Below are 20275 nucleotides of genomic sequence, written 5' to 3' on the forward strand. Positions count from 1 at the left end.
TCTTAAGGCAAACTTGTTTAACTTATGTCTGTACTCAGATATTGTTGCTTCCGCTGACTCGTCTATGATCGAGCACTTGTATTCGAGCCCTCGAGGCCCCTGGCTTATATTATGATGCTTGTATGACTTATTTTATTTGTAGAGTTGTGTTGTGATATCTTCCCGTGAGTCCCTGATCTTGATCGTACACATTTGCGTGCATGATTAGTGTACGATTGAATCGGGGGCGTCACACTCCGTTAATGTGGGATGAAGTTGGAGACCATCAGTTGTTTGGACCAGATTTGATCAAAGAGTCTGAAGAGAAGGTTAAGTTGATTCGTGATAGACTAAAGGTAGCTCAGTCCAGGCAGAAGAGTTATGCCGATACCAAACGCAAGGAGGTAGTCTATGAAATTGGTGATCGAGCATATCTTCGTGTGTCACCGTTGCGAGGAGTTAAACGATTTGCAGTTAAGGGAAAGTTAGCCCCGAGATTTGTAGGACCATATCGAGTTCTGGAACGTATGGGAGAGGTTGCCTACAAATTGGAGTTACCCGAAGGATTGTCAGGAGTTCACGATGTGTTTCATGTTTCCCAGTTGAAGAAGTGTCATACTGAGATGGCCGATACTCCTTTGAGAGATACAAGGCCCCTAGAAGCAATTCAGTTGAAGAGTGATCTAACCTACAAGGAGAAACCCGTCAAGATTCTCGAGTTTGCCAGCCAAGTTACACGTAGCAAGGTTATCAAGTTTTGCAAAGTTCAGTGGAGCCACCATATCGAGGATGAAGCCACCTGGGAACGAGAAGAAGACCTACGGAAAGACCACCCACACCTATTTTCCAGCCAACCAGAATCTCAAGGGCGAGATTCATCTTCACGGGGGTAGGTTTGTAACATCCCAATTTTCAATTTGGATGTTATACATAGGTCATCATATGCATATCATATTTTATTTTCTTTTTGTTTGTGATCCTAGAAATCTCATGCAACTCAAGGACCCAAGGAGAGAGTTGGAGGTTTCACAAATTTTCATATTTGAATTTTTCTCAAACTTGAAAAGAGGATCAATTTGGTTTTAATATTTTTCTCTCCAATTATTTCCAATAATCAAAATAAAAGAGAGAAGATAAAATGACTTCTTCAAAAGAGAGGGATATTGGAGAAGAAATTTTAAAATCAAATTTAAATTTTATTTGAATTAAAAAATATGCATTTTTGAAAATTACTTTTTTAGGCCAGGAAAATGTTCACTTTGTTCTAAATATTAGGTTTAGACGGCGAAAATTGTTTTTGACATTTTTAGATTTGTTTATATTTTATTAGGACTTTTCTTCGGGCGAATTTTAGTTTTATTTTAAAAAACTTCCCGCCCAACTTGGTCGAAGGCCCAGCAGAGCAGGCCGGCCCGCGTTGCCCGCTACCTTCCTCCCGCGGGAGGAGCCCGAGCCGCCGCCGTCGTCTGAGTCCGGCCGTGGCACGACTCCCGAGCCGACCCAGCACCCCTTCCCCAAGCATCGCCTCCCCCCCTCGGCCTTTAAAAGGGAGCCGCCGCTGCCCCTCCTCCTCACCCCAAGCCGGCGCAGCCGCCGCCTCCTCGTTGCTGCTGCATCGCTGCCAGCCGCCGCACGCTGCTGCGCCCGCGCCACCGCACCGTCACCCCGTCATCGCGAGCCGCTGCTGCCGCCACTACCTTCTCGCTGGACCCGTCACCATCGTTGACTGGTATAAAACCGTCCCAGTTTGCCGGTTTTTTCGGGGTTTTTTTCGGGTTCCCTCGGTTTTCTCACGGTTTATTTTTTTTGGGTTAGGGTTTTTCTCGATTTATTCCAATCTGTTCTAATTAGCGAACGCTCTCTGTTTCGTTCGTTTTAATGAACGAATTCATTCGTTTAGTTCAGTTAGCGAATGTTCATTCGTTAGGGTTTTTCTTTTATTTTATTTTTGGCCAGGTAACTATCCGCGATTACTTTTCTTACAAATTAGTCCCTGATCTTCAAACCCTCGCAACTTTTTGCCCGTTTGTCCAAATCCAGTGAAACCAACGCCAAAATCTTCGTCTTGTTCCCCTCTTTCCAAATAACCAACTTGAACATGATTTTGATAATTTAAAATTTGGTTTCAAGCAGATTTGAATTTGAATTTCTTTTGATCGTAGTTTGAGTTTCGTAGCTCCGATTCGATTGATTCTTTTTGCAAATCGAAGCTCTTCAGTTGAAATTTCAATTTGGATCTCTTAATTTGAGTCTTATCCTTGCATCCTATTCTTGAGTGCTTATGTATGTTATTGTTTGTTTATGATAGAGTTTCCGGAGTGCGAAGCATGCTACTACGAATCACTAGGGTTTTCAGATCGTCAGCAAGGCAAGTAACACTTTGATCATACCCCTTATGACCCAGTTTTTATGCATTAGATTAAATCTTCAAACATTGCATGAGTAGGATCTGTTTAACATGTGGGTATTGGGAAGTAGTTGATGAGGTAGAACCTATTGTCTTTATTTCAAACCCTGTGAGTTACTTCTACGTTATGCTTATACTGCTATGCTATGCTCGTAGACGTGGTATGGGTTTGAGTGATCCATGACAGATGTGAGAATTTTAGTTAATGGTTAAACTTAAGGTGGCTACTTTAATACACATCTGGGTGGATTGGTTGAGGCACCCTGGAACACTCAGTGGTTGTCTGGGCACCTGGAGCAATCCAGTATTGTCCTGGGATATCCCGGAGTACCCGTGTGATCATTCCTTCGGTTTGCCACCCAGGCTCAAAGGGATCATAAGATTATTCATGCTGGAAACTTCCATGTGTAGCCACAAGCCATTATGGGCTCTAGCATAGTCGAGTATGTTGCGTGACCTCTTTCAGTGGTAGGCTAGCAGATGTAGGGGATGTAGGTGGTACTGTCTACCCAGAGTAAAGAGTTAATGCTTCTGAAAGACTATGTCTCGGTCATTAGTTTCTCAAACACCATGTAGTGCGAGAAATCCAACGGAGGAGATCGAGTCTTGTGGGGAAAAGTGCGCAAACCTCTACAAAGTGTATAAACTAATCATGGTTAGCCATGTACCCGGTTATGGACATCTTGAGTATCTGGTACTTGAATTATTGATTTGATCTCATCACTCTATTTAATTAATTTGTTGGGTTGAAGATTATTAATTTGGGATTGCGTTGGAGGAACCTTCTCAATGTTTTCAACAAACATTGTAGTTAAATAAAATCTATTCCTTTGTTGTAGGGAAAAACTAGCTTTCTGCAAAAATAACCATAGAGCCTCCACCAGCCAAATATGCATATAGTTATAGCTGTTACATGTTCATTGCTCTATAGTGTTATTTTGCCAGCATATTACATGTGCTGACCTACACAGGCTGCAACGTATTATGTTGCAGAGTTTTCAGACGAAGAGTAAGGTGCACTAGGTTGTTGTCGTGCACTCAGCTATGTTGTTGGAGTTGATGGACTCATTTACCTTCGAAGCTTCTGTGGTTATCTTATTTAGATGGCCTTCAGCCATATTATTGTAATAAGTTCTCTTTTGAGACATTCAATGTAATAAGTGTGTTATCGAACTCTGTTATAAATCCTCGAGTACTGTGTGTGTCAGCATTACCGATCCAGGGGTGACACTTATACACAGAGATTTGACCATCTGAGGTCGGATCCCTACATCTAAGAAACTTGCTGATGCATTATGAGCTTATAGAACTGCTTATAAAAACCCTATGGGTATGTATCCGTATAAAATGGTTTACGGAAAAGCATGTCACTTACCTCTCGAACTAGAACATAAAGCTTATTGGGCAATCAAAGAGCTCAACTATGATTTCAAAATTGCCGGTGAGAATAGGTTATTTGACATTAGTTCACTTGATGAATGGAGAACCCAAGTCTATTAGAATGCAAAGTTGTTTAAACAAAAGGTTAAAAGATGGCATGACAAAAGGATACAAAAGCGTGAGTTTAATGTAGGTGATCATGTTTTGCTATACAACTCTTGTTTAAGATTTTTTTGCATGAAAGCTTCTCTCTAAATGGGAAAGTCCTTACATTATCGAGGAGGTCTATCGTTCCGGTGCCATCAAAATCAACAACGCCGAAGGCACAAATCTGAAGGTTGTAAATGGTCAAAGAATCAGACATTATATCTCAGGTACTCCCATAATGTTAAGACCAATATAATTAATACCATAACACCGGAGGAGTACATAAGGGATACTTTCCAGATCGTTTCAGACTCCGAAAAGGAATATGTATGTGGTACGGTAAGTAAACGGACTCCAAAATTGTTCTAATGGCAATTTTTCTCCGTTTTGGAATATTTAGAAAAGTAGGAAAATTGAAAGTAGTCTGAAAGATGCACGAGGAGACCACAAAGGGCGGAGGGCGCGCCCTACCCCTCTGGGCGCCCCCTGCCATGTGGCCACCTCGTGTGCCCTCCGGAGTCTGTTTTCTTGCACAATACTTCTTTTGGTCGGTAAAAATTCATTATATAATCTCCCGAAGGTTTTGACCACCGTACCACAATAAAATCCCATGTTTTCGTTTTGAGTTGTTTCTGCAACAGATTTGGAGCAAGATGTATTCGCAAGAGTCAATAGGGGAGAGTCGTGTCTCTCGTCCGACGCCAGGCCCAAAAGCAAATAGCGAAGCTGGCCACTTTGGGCAATCAACGGAGGAAGAGATGGAGGCCGACTTGAAAAGGGTGGATGCCATGGAGGAGTATCAAGAAGTTACCTCTCGTCTTCAAACTGGATTCATACTGGAGGAACTTCAGAGCTTAACAATACCAAATTCGGTCATCCCTCCCAATGCTAAATTTCTCTCTTATGAAAATATGAAAAAGAGTGTTGCTTTTTCCCCGCAGCTATGAAACATCCATGGGTGAATGGAGCTCTAGCCATCACGGGTAAACTCCGCATGGAGGTAATGGATCTTAAGCAGCAAAATAATAGGCTCGAGGAGGAGAATCGCATCCTAAGGGGCATCATCGCCAAGAATATCACATCATCACCTCCAAAGAAAGAGACATAAATACATGGGTATGGGCACTCCCCTTGGCAACTACCAAGCTTGGGGGAGGTGCCCTGGTATCGTATCACCATCACACCTTTATATTCATCGTTTTTCTTAGTTCGATCCTTTTGGTTATATCTTGATCTAGTAGAATAAAGTTTTTAGTATGATCTAGCTTTGAGTTTTGTTTCGAGATCTATCTATGTAATCGAGTCTGTGTGTTATATATAATAGAGAGTTGTTCTGAGTTGAGGGCTTTGCTTTCTTGCTATGATCTTGAGGGAATTAAATAAAAGAAAGAATAAAAAGAAATAATAAGATCATATATTGATCTTATGGAGAGTAATGACTTCACATATAAAGAGTATAAAGAGTATGATGAATAAAATTTATTGAGAGTTGACAAACATAGTTTTCGTCATTGTTGCAATTAATAGGAAGTAATAAAGAAAGAGAGGCTTCACATATAAATATACTATATTGGGCATCTTTTGTAATTGTGAGCACTCATTAAAACATGACGTGCTAAAAAGTTGATGTTGGACAAGGAAGACAACATAATGGGTTATGTTTTCTTATATCCGAATAGAAGTTATATTGTCATGGATTCTCCAACATGTTGAGCATGCCTTTCTCTCTCATGCTAGCCAAAATTCTTTACAGCAAGTAGAGATACTACTTCTGCTTCCAAACATCCTTTAAACCAATTTTGCCATGAGAGTCCACCATACCTACCTATGGATTGAGTAAGATCCTTAAAGTAAGTTGTCATCGGTGCAAGCAATAACAATTGCTCTCCAAATATGTACGAACTTGTGATATGGAAGAAATAAAAATGACAGACTGCATAATAAAGTTCTTGATCACAAATGGAAATATAAAATGACGATTTTTGCATTAAGATTTTGTGCATCCAACCATAAAAGTGCATGACAACCTATGCTTCCCTCTCCGAAGGGCCTATATTTTACTTTTATCTTCTACCCTTATACAAGAGTCATGGTGATCTTCACCTTTCCCTTTTACACCTTTTCTTTTGGCAAGCGCTATGTGTTGGAGAGATCCAGATATATATATATATATATATATATATATATATATATATATATATATCCACTCGGATGTAGGTTATCATAGAGTATTATTGTTGACATTACCCTTGAGGTAAAAGGAATTGGGAGGCGAAACTATAAGCCCCTATCTTTCTCTGTGTCCGATTGAAGCTTTGAACCCATAATTATCGCATGAGTGTTAGCCAGTGTGAAAGACTAAATGATAGTTAATATATGGACTTGCCGAAAAGCTCTTATATTGACTCTTTCTGATGTTATGATAAATTGCAATTGCTTCCATGACTAAGATCATAGCTTGTTAGTTTTCAATAAAGTTTCTGATTCATAATTTACCTTGTGAACGAATTGTTACTTTAGCATAAGAAATTATATGACATTATATGTTGTTGTTCTAAAGATGATCATGATGCCCTCATGTCCGTATTTTCTTTATCGACACCTCTATCTTTAAACATGTGGACATATTTTTTGATTTCGGCTTTCGCTTGAGGACAAGCGAGGTCTAAGCTTGGGGAGTTGATATGTCCATTTTGCATCATGCTTTTATATCGATATTTATTGCATTATGGGCTGTTATTTCACATTGTATTATAATACTTATGCCTTTTCTCTCTTATTTTACAAGGTTTACATGAAGAGGGAGAATGGCGGCAGCTGGAATTTTGGACTGGAAAAGGAGCAAATATCAGAGACCTATTCTGCAAAACTCCAAGAGTCCTGAAACTTCACGGAGAATTATTTTAGAATATATAAAAACTATTGGGCGAAGAAAGCGCCAAAGGGGGGCCACCTGCCATCCACAAGGGTGGGGGCGCGCCCCCTGCCTTGTGGGCCACCTGGCAAGCCCCTAATGCCCATCTTCTGCTATATGGCGTGTTTTGACCTGGAAAATCAGAAGGAAGGTTTCGGGACAAAGCGTTGTTGTCTCGAGGCAGAACTTGGGCATAACCAATCTAGGGCTCCGATGGAGCTCTTCTGTCGGGGAAACTTCCCTCCCGGAGGGGGAAATCATCGTCATCGTCATCACCAATGATCCTCTCATCGAGAGGGGATCAATCAACATCAACATCAACATCTTCACCAGCACCATCTCCTCTCAAACCCTAGTTCATCTCTTGTATCCGACCTTTGTCTCAAAACCTCAGATTGGTACCTGTGGGTTGCTAGTAGTGTTGATTACTCCTTGTAGTTGATGCTAGTTGATTTATTTGGTGGAATATCATATGTTCAGATCCTTAATGATAATTAATACTCCTTTGATTATGAATATGAATATGCTTTGTGAGTAGTTACGTTTGTTCCTGAGGACATGGGAGAAGTCTTGTTATAAGTAATCATGTGAATTTGGTATTCGTTCAATATTTTGATGAGACGTATGTTGTCTCTCCTCTAGTGGTGTTATGTGAACGTCGACTACATGACACTTCACCATGATTTTGGCCTAGGGGGGAATTGGGAAGTAATAAGTAGATTATGGGTTGCTAGAGTGACAGAAGCTTAAACCCTAGTTTATGTGTTGCTTCGTAAGGGGCTGATTTGGATCCATATGTTTCATGCTATGGTTAGATTTATCTTAATTCTTCTTTTATAGTTGTGAATGCTTGCGAGAGGGGTTAATCATAATTCGGAGGCTTGTCCAAGGAAGGGCAGCACCCAAGCACCGGTCCACCCACAAATAAAATTATCAAATTAACGAACGTGAATCATATGAGCATGATGAAATCTAGCTTGACAGTAATTCCCATGTGTCCTCGGGAGCGCTTTGCTTTATATAAGAGTTCGTCCAGGCTTGAACTTTGCTACAAAAAGGATTGGGCCACCTTGATGCACCTTAGTTACTTTTGTTAATTGTTACCCATTATGAATTATCTTATCATACAACTATCTGTTACCGATAATTTCAGTGCTTGCAGAGAATACCTTGCTGAAAACCGCTTGTCATTTCCTTCTGCTCCTCGTTGGGTTCGACACTCTTACTTATCGGAAGGACTACGATAGATCCCCTATACTTCTGGGTCATCAGACGCCAACCCCTCATTTTCTTCATGGAGAGGTTCTCCCACATCGCTCCATTGTCCTTTCTGCATACATGAGTGCTTTAAAGTAACACCATTGCATTTCATATGGAGAGATTTTTCATATGCTTCATGTTCATGTTATAGTTGGGGATTTTTAATTATAGAACTTTGTTTTTGAATTCCAATGATGAGCTTCCTCAAACTCTCTAGGTGTTCATGAACAAGTGAAGTTGGATGCGCACCCCACAAGGTTATTTGGAGAGCATTCATACATTCATAGATATAGTGCATGTATTGCATGGAAATCCCTACACCTTGCATTGGCATTTACTATTAGGCCTCTCCATTGCCTAATGATCGGCTGTGCTGATGCAAAAGTTTCTCCACATTTTGATTTCCTATAAGCCTCCATCATTATTCTCTTTTTTCATTTAATTGCAAATATCAAGGCTCGCGCTCAAGTATATCATAAGTGTTGATTGATTAAACTAGGAGGTTGCATTGTTGATGTGCTTGACTAAAACTCTAGTCGACTTATGATAAAATCATTTCTAATACACTGAAGAATTAGCATACTTTCATGACACACTTGGAATTCTCTCTAAACCTAAAGGCATTAGGGAATTTGAGATGAGTGCATTGATCAATGAAAAATGAGAGTGATTTGACTTGCACTTTTTGATGTTACTTGTCTTTTTTTAACTATAGATTATTGTATTTCATCACTATTCTTTGAAGTCATACTCAAGTTACATCAGATTGATTATAATTCATGTTAGTAGCATTTACAATCAAAAATTATGTTGTTATGATCTACCTACTCGAGGACGAGTATGGGTTAAGCTTGGAATGCTAATAAGTTTCAGAAGTATCTATAATTTTCTATTGTTTTATGTTATGTTTATATATTTTGGCATAGTTTTAGCACCAATTTTATTATTTTCTAGACTAACCTATTAACATAGTGCCCCATGCTAATTGATGTCTTGTGCATGTTTTTGGACTTTTTGGACAATCAATTTTACGGAGTTCCAAAAATTTCAGAAAAAGTTTTGAGTCACAAAGCTTCTAGAGGACCCGGGCCCCACCTAGGGGAGCCTTGTAGGCCCTACGTGACGGAGGGTGGCCACATGGGCCCCTTGGTGCTCCGCTGCACTGCCTCTTAACACTTGTATTTTCGTTTTGCTCAAAAACCATAACCTTGGAGGAGTTTCTCTGTTTCCACCGCTGCACCTCTCTGGTCTGAAGCGATACAATCAAGATGTCTTGTCCGGTACTCCGCCGAAGGGGGAAATCATCTCGGTGTCCCTCTCATCAACTTGAAGGCCACCATGATCTCTCGTGATTAGTTTCCTTTGGAATATGGGTCCATAAAAATAGCTAGATAGTTTTTGCTCACTTGCCTCACATGGGTTGCCTACATGATTGTGATCCATCTGATATATTTTGTTGTGTTGTTTGTTGCAATGGGATGAATTATCACTTTATGATCGGATCTATCCATGAATTCTTCTGAGATCAATTTCGTTTCTTTGCTACATAATTCTTATTCATATACGCTCTTCGATCTATTTGTCTTTCTTTGGCCAAGTTTGGTAGATGATCTCCAAGAGGTTGGAAGAACGCAAGGTGAAGACAATATAACATCTACTTCATGTCATCATACCTAATGTATTACTCTGTTTTGTTATTTAATACTTTAAGATGCATGTTGGATAGCGGTCTTGGGTGGAGTGTTAGCTACTAATGTAGTTGGATAACGCTTTGTAGATGTTTGGACATGATGCTCATATGTAGTTAACAATGACTCCAAAGCAGATATCAAGAATGTATATAACCAAGATGGAGGCGGCCAAGGCAACTGACCAAGGGGCTAATATATAGGCGACCCCTCAAGGAAGTAGGGACATGTTCAATTCAAGCCAAAAGCACACAGGCCTCGAGATCCATCGGATGAGCTTACCGGATCAGATTTGATCCGATCTAGTCATCATGCCTAGATTGTTCAATGCCAACTCGACAAGGTAAGCCCCCACTCGGCAAGCACATCTTGTACCCGATCATTGTAACCCCTTGGTGATATAATTTCAGAAAAGAAGGATCAGGGTTGTTGCTGGCCACGTAAGGTCGTGAACCAAGGTAAAACAGTCTATTGGAAAAAAATCAACACCTAGTGGGCGCTTAGTTATGATTAGGCGCTATGCCACGGCAAAACGTCTCGTCTAGGGCATAAGTAGTAGTCTAGGTTGTGCAAGCAATGAGATGTCTACTCGAATGAAAAATCCTATCATGTTGTGTTCACGGGCCAAATGTGCCATATTCCAATGGCGGTAGCTAATAATTTTTTCATTTACATGTTATGTAATTCATGTATATGCACATAAAATACCCAGAGCCCTTGATAGTCAAAACTACAATACTGCCCAGACCACGCTTATGGTAATTTATTGTCGCCTAGGCGCCAGGCGATGGTCCACTATCTCGCTTACGCCTAGCGTATTTTTTCGACCTTCTAAAACTCATGCCCCATGTCCATCTGGTAAACTAATATTATGTCCCATTGTCATACAAATAATGTGTGGTTCCTGCATTGTTGCTAGGTACTTGATGAAGCATATCTCGGCACCCTTTGTGGTACTATCAAGGAGGAAGGTGTGTCATGAGAATATGTTTTACTTAAACTTTTTATATGGTCATTGAGGGTAAACCTAAGAAATGGTTCGATGAACTGCCACATCATTAAGTCACCACCTGGGATGAGTGCAGCAATAAACTCATGCATAAATTCTTTCCCAAATAAAAAATAGCAGGACTTCACAAAGAAATGGCGCACTTCCAACAAAAGATAGGATAAAGCTTCTCACAAGATCGGGGGAGATTTTGAAAACTTTGCACCAATACCCTAATGATGGCTTTACCAATCATTTTATAATTCATATATTTTACCATGGACTTGCTGACGAATTAAAATGTATACTTGATTGTTATGCAGGAGGAATATTTATGTCTTTTACTATGGTATAATGAAGAAATTTAACCATCAGCCGGAGGAAAGATTTACTATAGTAAACACATTGAGGGTTTCAAGGACGCAATGAGCAGTGAATGTAAAAATGTGCAAACTCAATATTTTTTTAGAAAAGGAGGATTAACACCGGCCTCTGCATCTGGGCGATGCATACGGCCACTTTATTAATTATTCTCATAAGACCTTACAAAGTCATACAAAAGCAAGACTAAAGCCACCGTCTAAGCAACAACTGTCGCTACACCTATCCAATTGATGAAGGGACGCAGATAGTCTGGGCCTAATACCAAAGAGACATCATAGCCAAACCTAACCATCTAAGACCTGAGGTTCCAACCAGGACGCCTGTCGGGTATGGGGCACCTACCAGTCCGACGCACTCCTCAACCAGGACACCTGCCTAGTATGAGGCCGCCGCAGCCACCTGCCACCAATCCATCTTCACAATTGTACTGTTGCATGTACCATGCCAGGGCTCTCTGCCATCAATGCCACCACGACGCCCGACAGCGTCATCCTCCTGCGCGAGTCCATCCTTCCACAGCGAACTCCGAATCTGCATTGCGCCACGCCGTCAAGATCCGTCGCCATCAGTGTTTAGGATGAAGCACCGCCCCACCAAAGAATCCGTCCTCTGGTCCCTCGATCACGTGTGTACCTCCAAAAATGATGCCCCCAAGGGAGGAATGACACCAGAGTGCCGCCGTCATCCAATCATCCGATCTAGGGTTTTCCCCGGAGGTAGCAGAGAGTGGCCTGAAACTTCTCCGCGGTGATGCCTTCAAGAAGGGAACGACGCAGATAGCGCCGCCACCGCCGGCCTTAGCAGAAGCCGAAGGCAAGTTTTCATCCATATCAGTTCGAAGGGATCCAACTCTCGTGCAAGGGCTGCCGTCACTACCAGCACCACCAGGCAGACCCTGGAATACCGGCAGATCAGTGAGCCGCCGGCACGACCGCATCCAGATCGCCGGCCACGCCGGGCCACCGCCATTCCCCACGCCGTCCAGGTCAGAGACGGAGCCGCCGACCGCGCACAGGGACCGCCATCGCCTGCACACGCTGGAGCGCCGCCGAGAGCCCAGCGCCCGCCACCGCTTGCCGAAGCCAACCTCCGCCCGAGCACTGGTGCCACCGTAGAGCCATCAGATCGGGGAGGAAGACGTCGCGCGCCGATCACCCTCGCGGACCCCGCCGCACGCCCGAGCGTCGGCGCCACCACGGCGCCATCAGATCGGGAGGAGGAGGTGCACGCGCCTCGCCGCCTCGCGCAGACCACGTCGCCGGCAGTGCCGCGCAGGGGAGCCCCGCCTAGATCCGCCGGCGGCCCGACCTGCCGCCGAGCCGAGCGCCGCCGCGAGGGCCGGCCGTCCCGCGCCGCCCAGGAGAACCTCGCGAGAAGGGAGGGAGCCTGCCGCCACCGACGCACGCGCGGGCTTTGCCCGGTGGCGTCCCCTGGCAGCGGCGAAGGAGAAGGAAGGCGAGAAAGGGGAGCAGCGGCGGTGAGGTTCCGCCCGGGCCGCTCGCGGGAGCCTGCAAACTCAATATGCTGAACCAGGAGACATAGATCTCTTCAATATCTATGAACGGAGAGATGAACTGTATGAAACACTGCAAAGCTTCAAGGGATATCAAGAGGAAGTCAACAGAGAGCTCCGCAGGTGTCCTTGTTGCAAGCTCCGCGCCAGTGAATCAGCTCAATGCGGTTCACAAAGAACCACCATACAACTACAAAATGGACATGCAGGTACGAAGAACCTGCTGACTGGGCAGAATTTTTAATTTGTTCCAAAGTAAAATCCGTAAATATGTTAGATGGTCGAAAGTCCTGTTCTGATCCTGAGCTCAACCATCTATATTTAAGATGACTGAGATTTTTCGTATGTCTTGGTCGTTCAAGAGAAGTGCAGCTGTAGTTTGGTGTGAGGTGCAACTTGCACTTCTCACATGGTTGTTTCTCAACTGATATCGCACTTTTCAAAAGAAAAAAAACATGAGAAAATCTTAGACAACTTAATAGTATTAACAAAGGTGTGGCTAGGTCTCTCAGTCAAGTGACATAGTATGCAAGAGAGGAAAAGAAAAGACTAAAAATATTAACACGGATCTCAATGTAGAATTAACGGATATAGCATCGACTGGGATTTAACGGAGTCTCAGTCGACCGAGACTTAGCAAAACAAATCCAACTTAGACTGTCTAATAGACATATACCCCTCCTCCCACACGTTCTCAAGAATATTAGCCGCTTTAGCATGTTATTTTCTGGTTTGTAGGCACTTTGCCTCAAGATCACTAGAGACATGTTATGGAATAGCTAGAGCACAGGCACAAATATGGTGATCATTTGAGGTCATGATTTAAATATTTGTGACCACGGCTAAATGACCAATTGTAGTACGTTAGTAGCATAGCAAGGATGATGGATGATGCACAGAGAGCTATGGGAACCAGATGCATGGGTCAGTGGCCTACTAGAACTGTAGGACATGGTTGCACTTGCATTGCACACATACCCAAACATACCATACCATATCTTATCTTCCTTGATGATGAGCAGTCGTAGCAGCACATTAAATATGACAGTGGTAGTATATTTGTATAAGGTTGGGTTTGGCCAAATGCAATAAGGAGACGAACTACTGTACTGGTATTGCATCCCTAGGAGAATGTTTTTGTGGGCTCCAAAGAATTGGAGCACTTGTTTTATATAGTAAAAATGGTACTCCTAGAATTCAAGGAAAACAAAAGATTAGAAAAGAGGCCAGGTACTCTGGGCAGGATGCAAGGGGCGTGCAAGATGGTGATGAGGATAGGATATGGTACCTACTGGCTTAGAAAAATGCCATGGTCTCATGGATCGTACAAACGAGCACGCCATGCACTCACAAATGGTCTAGCATATGATAATGTCTCGTGTGTGTGTGTGTCTAGAGAGAGAGAGAGAGAGAGAGAGAGAGAGAGAGAGAGAGAGAGAGAGAGAGAGAGAGTGTGTGTGTGTGAAGGTGCTTGTCATACATACATATTCTCTCTTTCTCCATTCCGCTGCTTTTCTCCTCCTACCGCTAGTGCTTTTCATGGCTGGAAGATTCTTGGCTTTGGGATGATGGCGAGATACGACATCTCAGAGGTAGCCTGCCTGCTACAAGCAAAGAGCACACAAGGAGGGGGTAGATATGTGTTGACAGGTATGCAGGAAAAAAATACATATTGCGAATGATGAGGGAAATATGTCTATATTTTAATGTATTTTGTATAATATAAACAACAATAAAATACACATTACAAGTTGTTCTAAGCCCTGGATTAATCAGGAATCACGATGTGAATGAACAAATCAAGAAAACACGCCTGCTACTAGGTCAGCACAGCAAACCGATCTAGTATATCTCATTATCTCTTGCACGGACTCTGCAGCCTGCACAGTGTGTCAAACCGACTGTAGAGCAATGCGTTGAGTGTTGACTGACTGACGAGTGATGATGCCAATCTTCCATGCATTGAATGAACCTTTGCAACATCCATTCACCCACATACTGCATGGTCCGATGCATGCATGCAAAATCCGAAGACAAAACAAGAGTCTGGCCAATGCCAGTCTACTTGTATTCAACCCGAACGATGTACAAAAAAGAAGGTGCATCCGTGCAGATTCTACATGAACAACTTCATATGAAATTCACACAAGGAACACCCTTGGAAACGAGAGATTCAATTGGAGAAGATAAATAGTTACTTAATCTGTGTACTCAGCTGTGTTAGCCCCCCAAGTCTGATCACCACACACATGAACAAACACCAAGAAATTAAGAAGGAAGGCCAAGAACAGTAGAAAAACCAAACGCAACCAAAAGAGAGATCAAACGCTATATGTAACACTAATCACCACCACCGCTTATTAACTCCCTTGTCTCTATCCCTATCATCTCCACATGCTGACAACCGCGTGTGCATGAGCCATGCATGCATGTACGGCGGCTGGGCTAGCTGTTGCCATCCTACCACGAACCGCCGCCGCCGCCGCCGCCACCGCCGGCGTCATTGCTGCTGCCATTCCCGATCATGCTGTTATTCCAGAACCCCAGGGTCTCATGGCCACCGCCGCCGCCGCCTTGGTCTTTGCTGTGCTCAAACTGATCACCGCCACTTGCACCTCCTCCACTTGGGTTCGCACCCGGCTTCAAGTCCTCGAACGGGAACAGCATCCTTCCCGTTGCGCTCTCCTGCGCCCCCTGCAACCCAGCGCCGTATCCCCCGGCGTCGCCACCTCCTCCCGTGTCCAGCGAGAACCCCAGCATGTTCTGAACCTGCTGCTGCTGTTGCTGGTGGTGTTGCTGCTGCTGCTGCTGCTGTTGATGGTGCTGCTGATGCTGCAGCGGCATGCGGAACTCGCCAAGCGCGAACCCCGCGGCCGCGTACTCCGGCGGCATCCCGAGCTGCACCTGCGGCATCGGTACGTAGCAGCCGGTGCTCCTCAGCAGCTCCATCGCCGAAAACGCGCCCATGCCCCTCCCGCCACCCGCGCCGTTGGCCGCCATGGCGCCTCCCGGGTTGCAGACGCTGCTGCTCTCCAGGCTAGGGAACGCCGCGAACTCGGACGGGTGCAAGACGCGGCCGTGGTGGTGCGGGAACGCCAGGTTGAGGTCGTGCGCGCCCTCGTGCATCAGCTTCGGGTTCTTGGCCCCCATCCCGCCGACGGGGACCGTCCCGGACGCGGCCGCCGAGGTGGAGACGGCGCCCGCCGCGGACGACACCACCGAGGACGATGATCTCTTGTTCTTCCGTGAGCCGCCGCCGACGGGCACGTTCCGGAGCGAGCCGCCCTCAGTCCAGTAGCGGCGGCACGTCTTGCAGAAGTAGCGCGGCTGCTGGAGGCTGTAGTTGTTGTAGTAGCAGAACTTGGTGTTGGTGGAGTTGCACCTCGGGCAGTTGATGGCCTTCTCCTTCTGCGGCCGCGCCGCCTTCCGCTCGGTGGAGCCCGTCCCGGCCGCCGCGCCAGCTCCTGCTGCCGGCGGGCCAGGAACGGGAGCCCTCTGGGCTTCTGCGCCAGACGGCGGCGCCGGCTGTGGGTTCGGGTTCCCATTAGAATTAGGATTAGGATTTGGGTTTCCAGCCATGATCATCTCCTCCATGGGCTTCACGAGCCCTAGCCCCTGTTGACGAACACATATTGCACCTCATTAGTAGATATCACAAAGGCAAACCCCAGATGTTAGGGCAAGTAAGAACTACTAGTAATAAGCCAAGAACATGCTGTATATGGGAAAATGGATGGGGGTATGACATGACTATGAGAGCCCGAGGTGTGAGGATGATTCTTATGGTTATGGTGCAACAAAGAACCAAGCAAATGGATACAAAGTGAGATTAAAGGGAGGGGAAAAGGAGAATGAAAAAGGTTTGGGGGAAAAGGAGACGAAAAGATGAGAGAGAAACACACCACCACCACCACACAAAACTCAACTTTGTTTGTAGGGTTGCGCTTGTGGCAGTACTGCTGCTGCTGCTACATCATCCAAGACATGGCTGCTCTTTTGATGCAAGGCGCCGGAGGAAAGAGAAGGGGAAAGAAAGCTAGGGGAAAAGAGAGATGAAAAGATGAAAAGAATGAGAGGAAAGGATAAGAAAGAAAGGCAAAGAAAAGCGGTGCGTGCCCGTGTATGCGCCTTTCGAGGATTAAAAGCGGAGGCAGGGGAGAATTAAAGGCCCCGAGCTCCGAGCCCTGAGCTCGACGCCAACGGAGAAGACAACACGCGGACAGAAGAGAAGGGGGGAGAAGAGAGACATAGATGGCCATACATGCATAGATCTGCGCCAGAAACAAAAGGTTGGCCATGGCGGTTCCCAAGAAGAGAAAAGGCGCCCAAGATCGTCATATCCCATCAGGGAAAGCGAGCGTGAAGATCAAGGGCACGGTAAAAAGATAGTCGACCAAGAAGGCAAGAACACAGCAGCAAGATCCACAAGAACAGAAGCCATCCGGCCAGCCCGAGGCGGGAGATCTTGCATGCATCGCATGGCCCTAGATGCGTACCGATGTTGTAGTAACCTGAATTTGAGGTGCTCGTCTGTATCAGCTTACCTGGTGCCACTGGGCCGCATCCATCCAGGGATCGATCCCAATTGCTGCTCCTGCTCAACAAAAATCCTCGCCGATCAGGAGGAGAGAGCGAGGAGCGGGGCGAGGGGAGGAGGAGCAGCTAGATGTCGTCTGGAGCACACGGAAGAGAGAGAGGAAGGAATGTCTTGTGGATGACCGTAGTGGGATTGCTCGCCCTTCTCTCTCCTCCATATGTCATGAGATAGTGGGATTCTTTTTCTCAGTAGTTGTATTTTTTATGTCTCCGGGCTAGAGAAGAGCAAGGGAGGAGGAGGAGGAAGAGGGAGGGAAATTGCTGCGCGGCTAGCATGTTTTTTTGCCTTCTGAATGACGCTGATGAGCGCCGCTGCTGCCCTTCGTTGGTCGCGGAAGTTTGTCCGCGTGTAGGCTTCCAAGTGTGTTTTGTGTTGTTGCGAGTTTTGGTGCCGTTCGCAGAGGACTTCGGACGAGTCGGTGAGAAACTAGTCAACCCAAGGGCAGGGGGCAGGGCCAGGGGCGCGGCTCTGATCGGCGTTATGGTCCTTGGGGCCACGCACGTGCGTGGGACGCCCTGCCACGTGCGGGCAACTAACCAGTGTGTTTCTAGTGTTTAGCAGTGGGTGTGAGCAGCGTAGGTACTGGACTGACCGGCTTGGACTTCACCTCCTTCATTTCGAATGCGTAGCAAATATTAACAAATTTTAAGTGCAGTGTTCGTAAAAGTTAGAGCAACTTTAATGGGACGACCCATTCCATCCGTTCGTTTCTGTTTGGATCGACGCGGACAAAAGTGAAGGCCCAACACGCCAACCCAAACTCAAATCGTGTCCGTCTCGTGTCCGCGCCGATCCATTTCCGGCTTAAAATTGCGCCTGGAATACGTCGGCGCGGACACGCCGCGCGCCTCCTCGCCGTCCGTCGCGTCCCCACCTGGCGGCTGTCCAACTATCACGGTCAACATTATTTATGACGACCGCCCACCTTGGACCCACGCATCAGCGACGGCGGTCGTCCTTTTTTAAGTCAGGCGTGCGGCGGGGCCGTCCTCATCCACTGCCACTTGCCCCCGTCCCCATCTGGCCACCCATGCCCCCACGTCGGCGACAACCCTAGCCACCGCCAGCATGGGCTTCTTCTCCGGCATCAGCAGCAGCGGAAAGGGCAAGGCTCCCGCCGCCATTCCCCCTCCCTCCCCGCCCTCCCCGCGCCGCCGCGCGCTCCCCGGCAGAGGCAGCGCATCAGTGTGCCGGTGCACCGGGCCGAGTAGCGTTGGCAGCACCGCGTGCCTCTGTCGTACCCCGACGCGACGCTGCCGCATGACTGGCATTTGGATCCGGAGAGGATCCTAGTGCCGCCGGCGTCGCGGACGGCAAGGGCCCATGCGGAGGAGGTGCGGCGCCGGCGGGCGTTGCTGAAGCCGGAGCAGCGCGACGAACCGCCCTACGCCGTCGACTCGCCCAACTGGGCTCGGTGGTTCGCCTTCGAGGACGAGCAGGCGAGGCGACGCGGCGTCCGCGGCGTCGACCGCAGCCTGCCGCCGCCCCCGCTCGTCGTCCGCGACGAGAACCAGGAGGCCGAGGCCGCCTATCAGGCGGCAATTAAGGAGAGCGGTGGAGGGAGGCGGATGAGGCGGCTTTTCAGGCGGCCATGGCGGAGGCCATGGCCCTCTCCGCGGCGGGCGACAGCGTCGTGCCGACGGTGACCCCGCCGTCCCCGCCCAAAGCCGAGCTGGAGGAGCCGGGCCCCTCGAGCGTTACTCCTGGACCGGAGTAATGCGTGAGTGGGTCAGCGCTCCACCGATCTGGCTCGGGGCGACGGAGAAGCAGGAGGCGGCCTACCTCGACCACTGGCGCCGCGTTCGGCTCGCGAGAAGCGCCAGGAGGGCGAGCGCCTGCAGATGCTCGAGCGCGAGGCCGAAGAGGAGGCGCGCCAGGCGCAGGCAGCGGCGGCGCAGCCCAACATTGCCGCCCTCTGAAACACAGCGTTCCCCTGGGCCAGTGCTACGCCGACGCTGATCGACCTCATCAGCCCCGACGCAGATGCCGCCGCCGACGAGGACGCCTAGGGCAGCGCGTCGTCTAGTTTTTAGTTTTTTATGTTAATTAATGTAATGTGGACTTTCACCGGCCTTCATGGCCGGCTTTTATGTTTAATTAAATGCATATGTATATTTTTTAAATGCTTTTAAATTTTTTTGGCACGTCAACAAAATGGGTCGGACCAGCATTGGACGCTCGTGCCGACCCAAACACAGCTCTGGACGTTTGTGTCCGCCGGGCCGACCCAAACGGATAAAAAACGGACAAAATCACCATCCGTTTGGGTCGACCTGTTGGAGTTGCTCTTACAGGCCGGTGGCTTGGGCTCTTCATAGTTTTTTTTGAAAGATCCAGCATCGCTGGCATTCATTGATAATAGCAGGAAGCAATGGAAAACAACAAGGTGATGAAGGTCCTAGGACCAAAAGATCCGAAGATTAAAAGAAAAAGAAAAAACAACAGCCCTAATAGCTACAGCACAATGCTCCATACAATCCAACCTAGACAACGCAGCTCTGACACGAACGATGAACTACAAAGGAAACTAGGCAAGGTTGGCGTCACGGAGGATCACTGAATAAACCACCTGTCACGCGTCATCATATACCACCGGCCCTCCACGGCGGCTTCGACTTCACAGTAATAGGCAGTCGAGGCACTCCCACGGACACATCGGAGAAGAAGAGCCGACTACCATGACCAAGGCCACGCCTTCGACATTGCTCACCGCCGTCATCGTTGCCACAGAAGTCACCGTGCACGTCCAGTCGTAGGAAGCACCAAAGGGATCAAAGTCTTCAAGACGGCGCCCTAAAGAGGGGAACGACGTTGAAGACGACGCCACTGCCCGACCCTGCAGCAGGATCTGGGTTTTCACCCGAAGGACTTGATCCGAGAGTAGTGGCTTGGAGATCCCCGACGACGCCTCCAAGGAAGATAGCGACACCCACGGGCGCCGTCATCGCCGGCCGGTCAGCACCGGCCAGGCTTTCACTCGGAGCAGCCACTCTCCCGCGCAGTAGGCCGAGGTCGACC

At 46.9% G+C, this 20275-nt stretch overlaps 1 protein-coding gene across 3 annotated transcripts; it reads right to left on the bottom strand.

Annotated features, from left to right (window-relative positions):
- Positions 1-14818: 14818 nt before the first annotated feature.
- Positions 14819-17647, bottom strand: LOC123127979 (dof zinc finger protein 2). Of its 3 annotated transcripts, none has more exons than XM_044547862.1 (2): positions 17205-17647; positions 14819-16275 (listed from the first exon to the last, which is right to left on the bottom strand). In XM_044547862.1, exons 1-2 carry the CDS (start codon positions 17226-17228, stop codon positions 15121-15123), a joined length of 1179 nt encoding a protein of 392 aa, XP_044403797.1. In that variant the 5' UTR covers positions 17229-17647; the 3' UTR covers positions 14819-15120. The 3 variants fall into 3 exon arrangements, with proteins under 3 accessions (XP_044403797.1, XP_044403798.1, XP_044403799.1); XM_044547863.1 differs by lacking the exon at positions 17205-17647 and adding an exon at positions 16587-17178; XM_044547864.1 differs by lacking the exon at positions 17205-17647 and adding an exon at positions 16407-16580.
- Positions 17648-20275: the final 2628 nt, after the last annotated feature.

This window comes from Triticum aestivum, chromosome 6A (assembly GCF_018294505.1).
Source record: "Triticum aestivum cultivar Chinese Spring chromosome 6A, IWGSC CS RefSeq v2.1, whole genome shotgun sequence".
NCBI classification, from domain to species: domain Eukaryota; kingdom Viridiplantae; phylum Streptophyta; class Magnoliopsida; order Poales; family Poaceae; genus Triticum; species Triticum aestivum.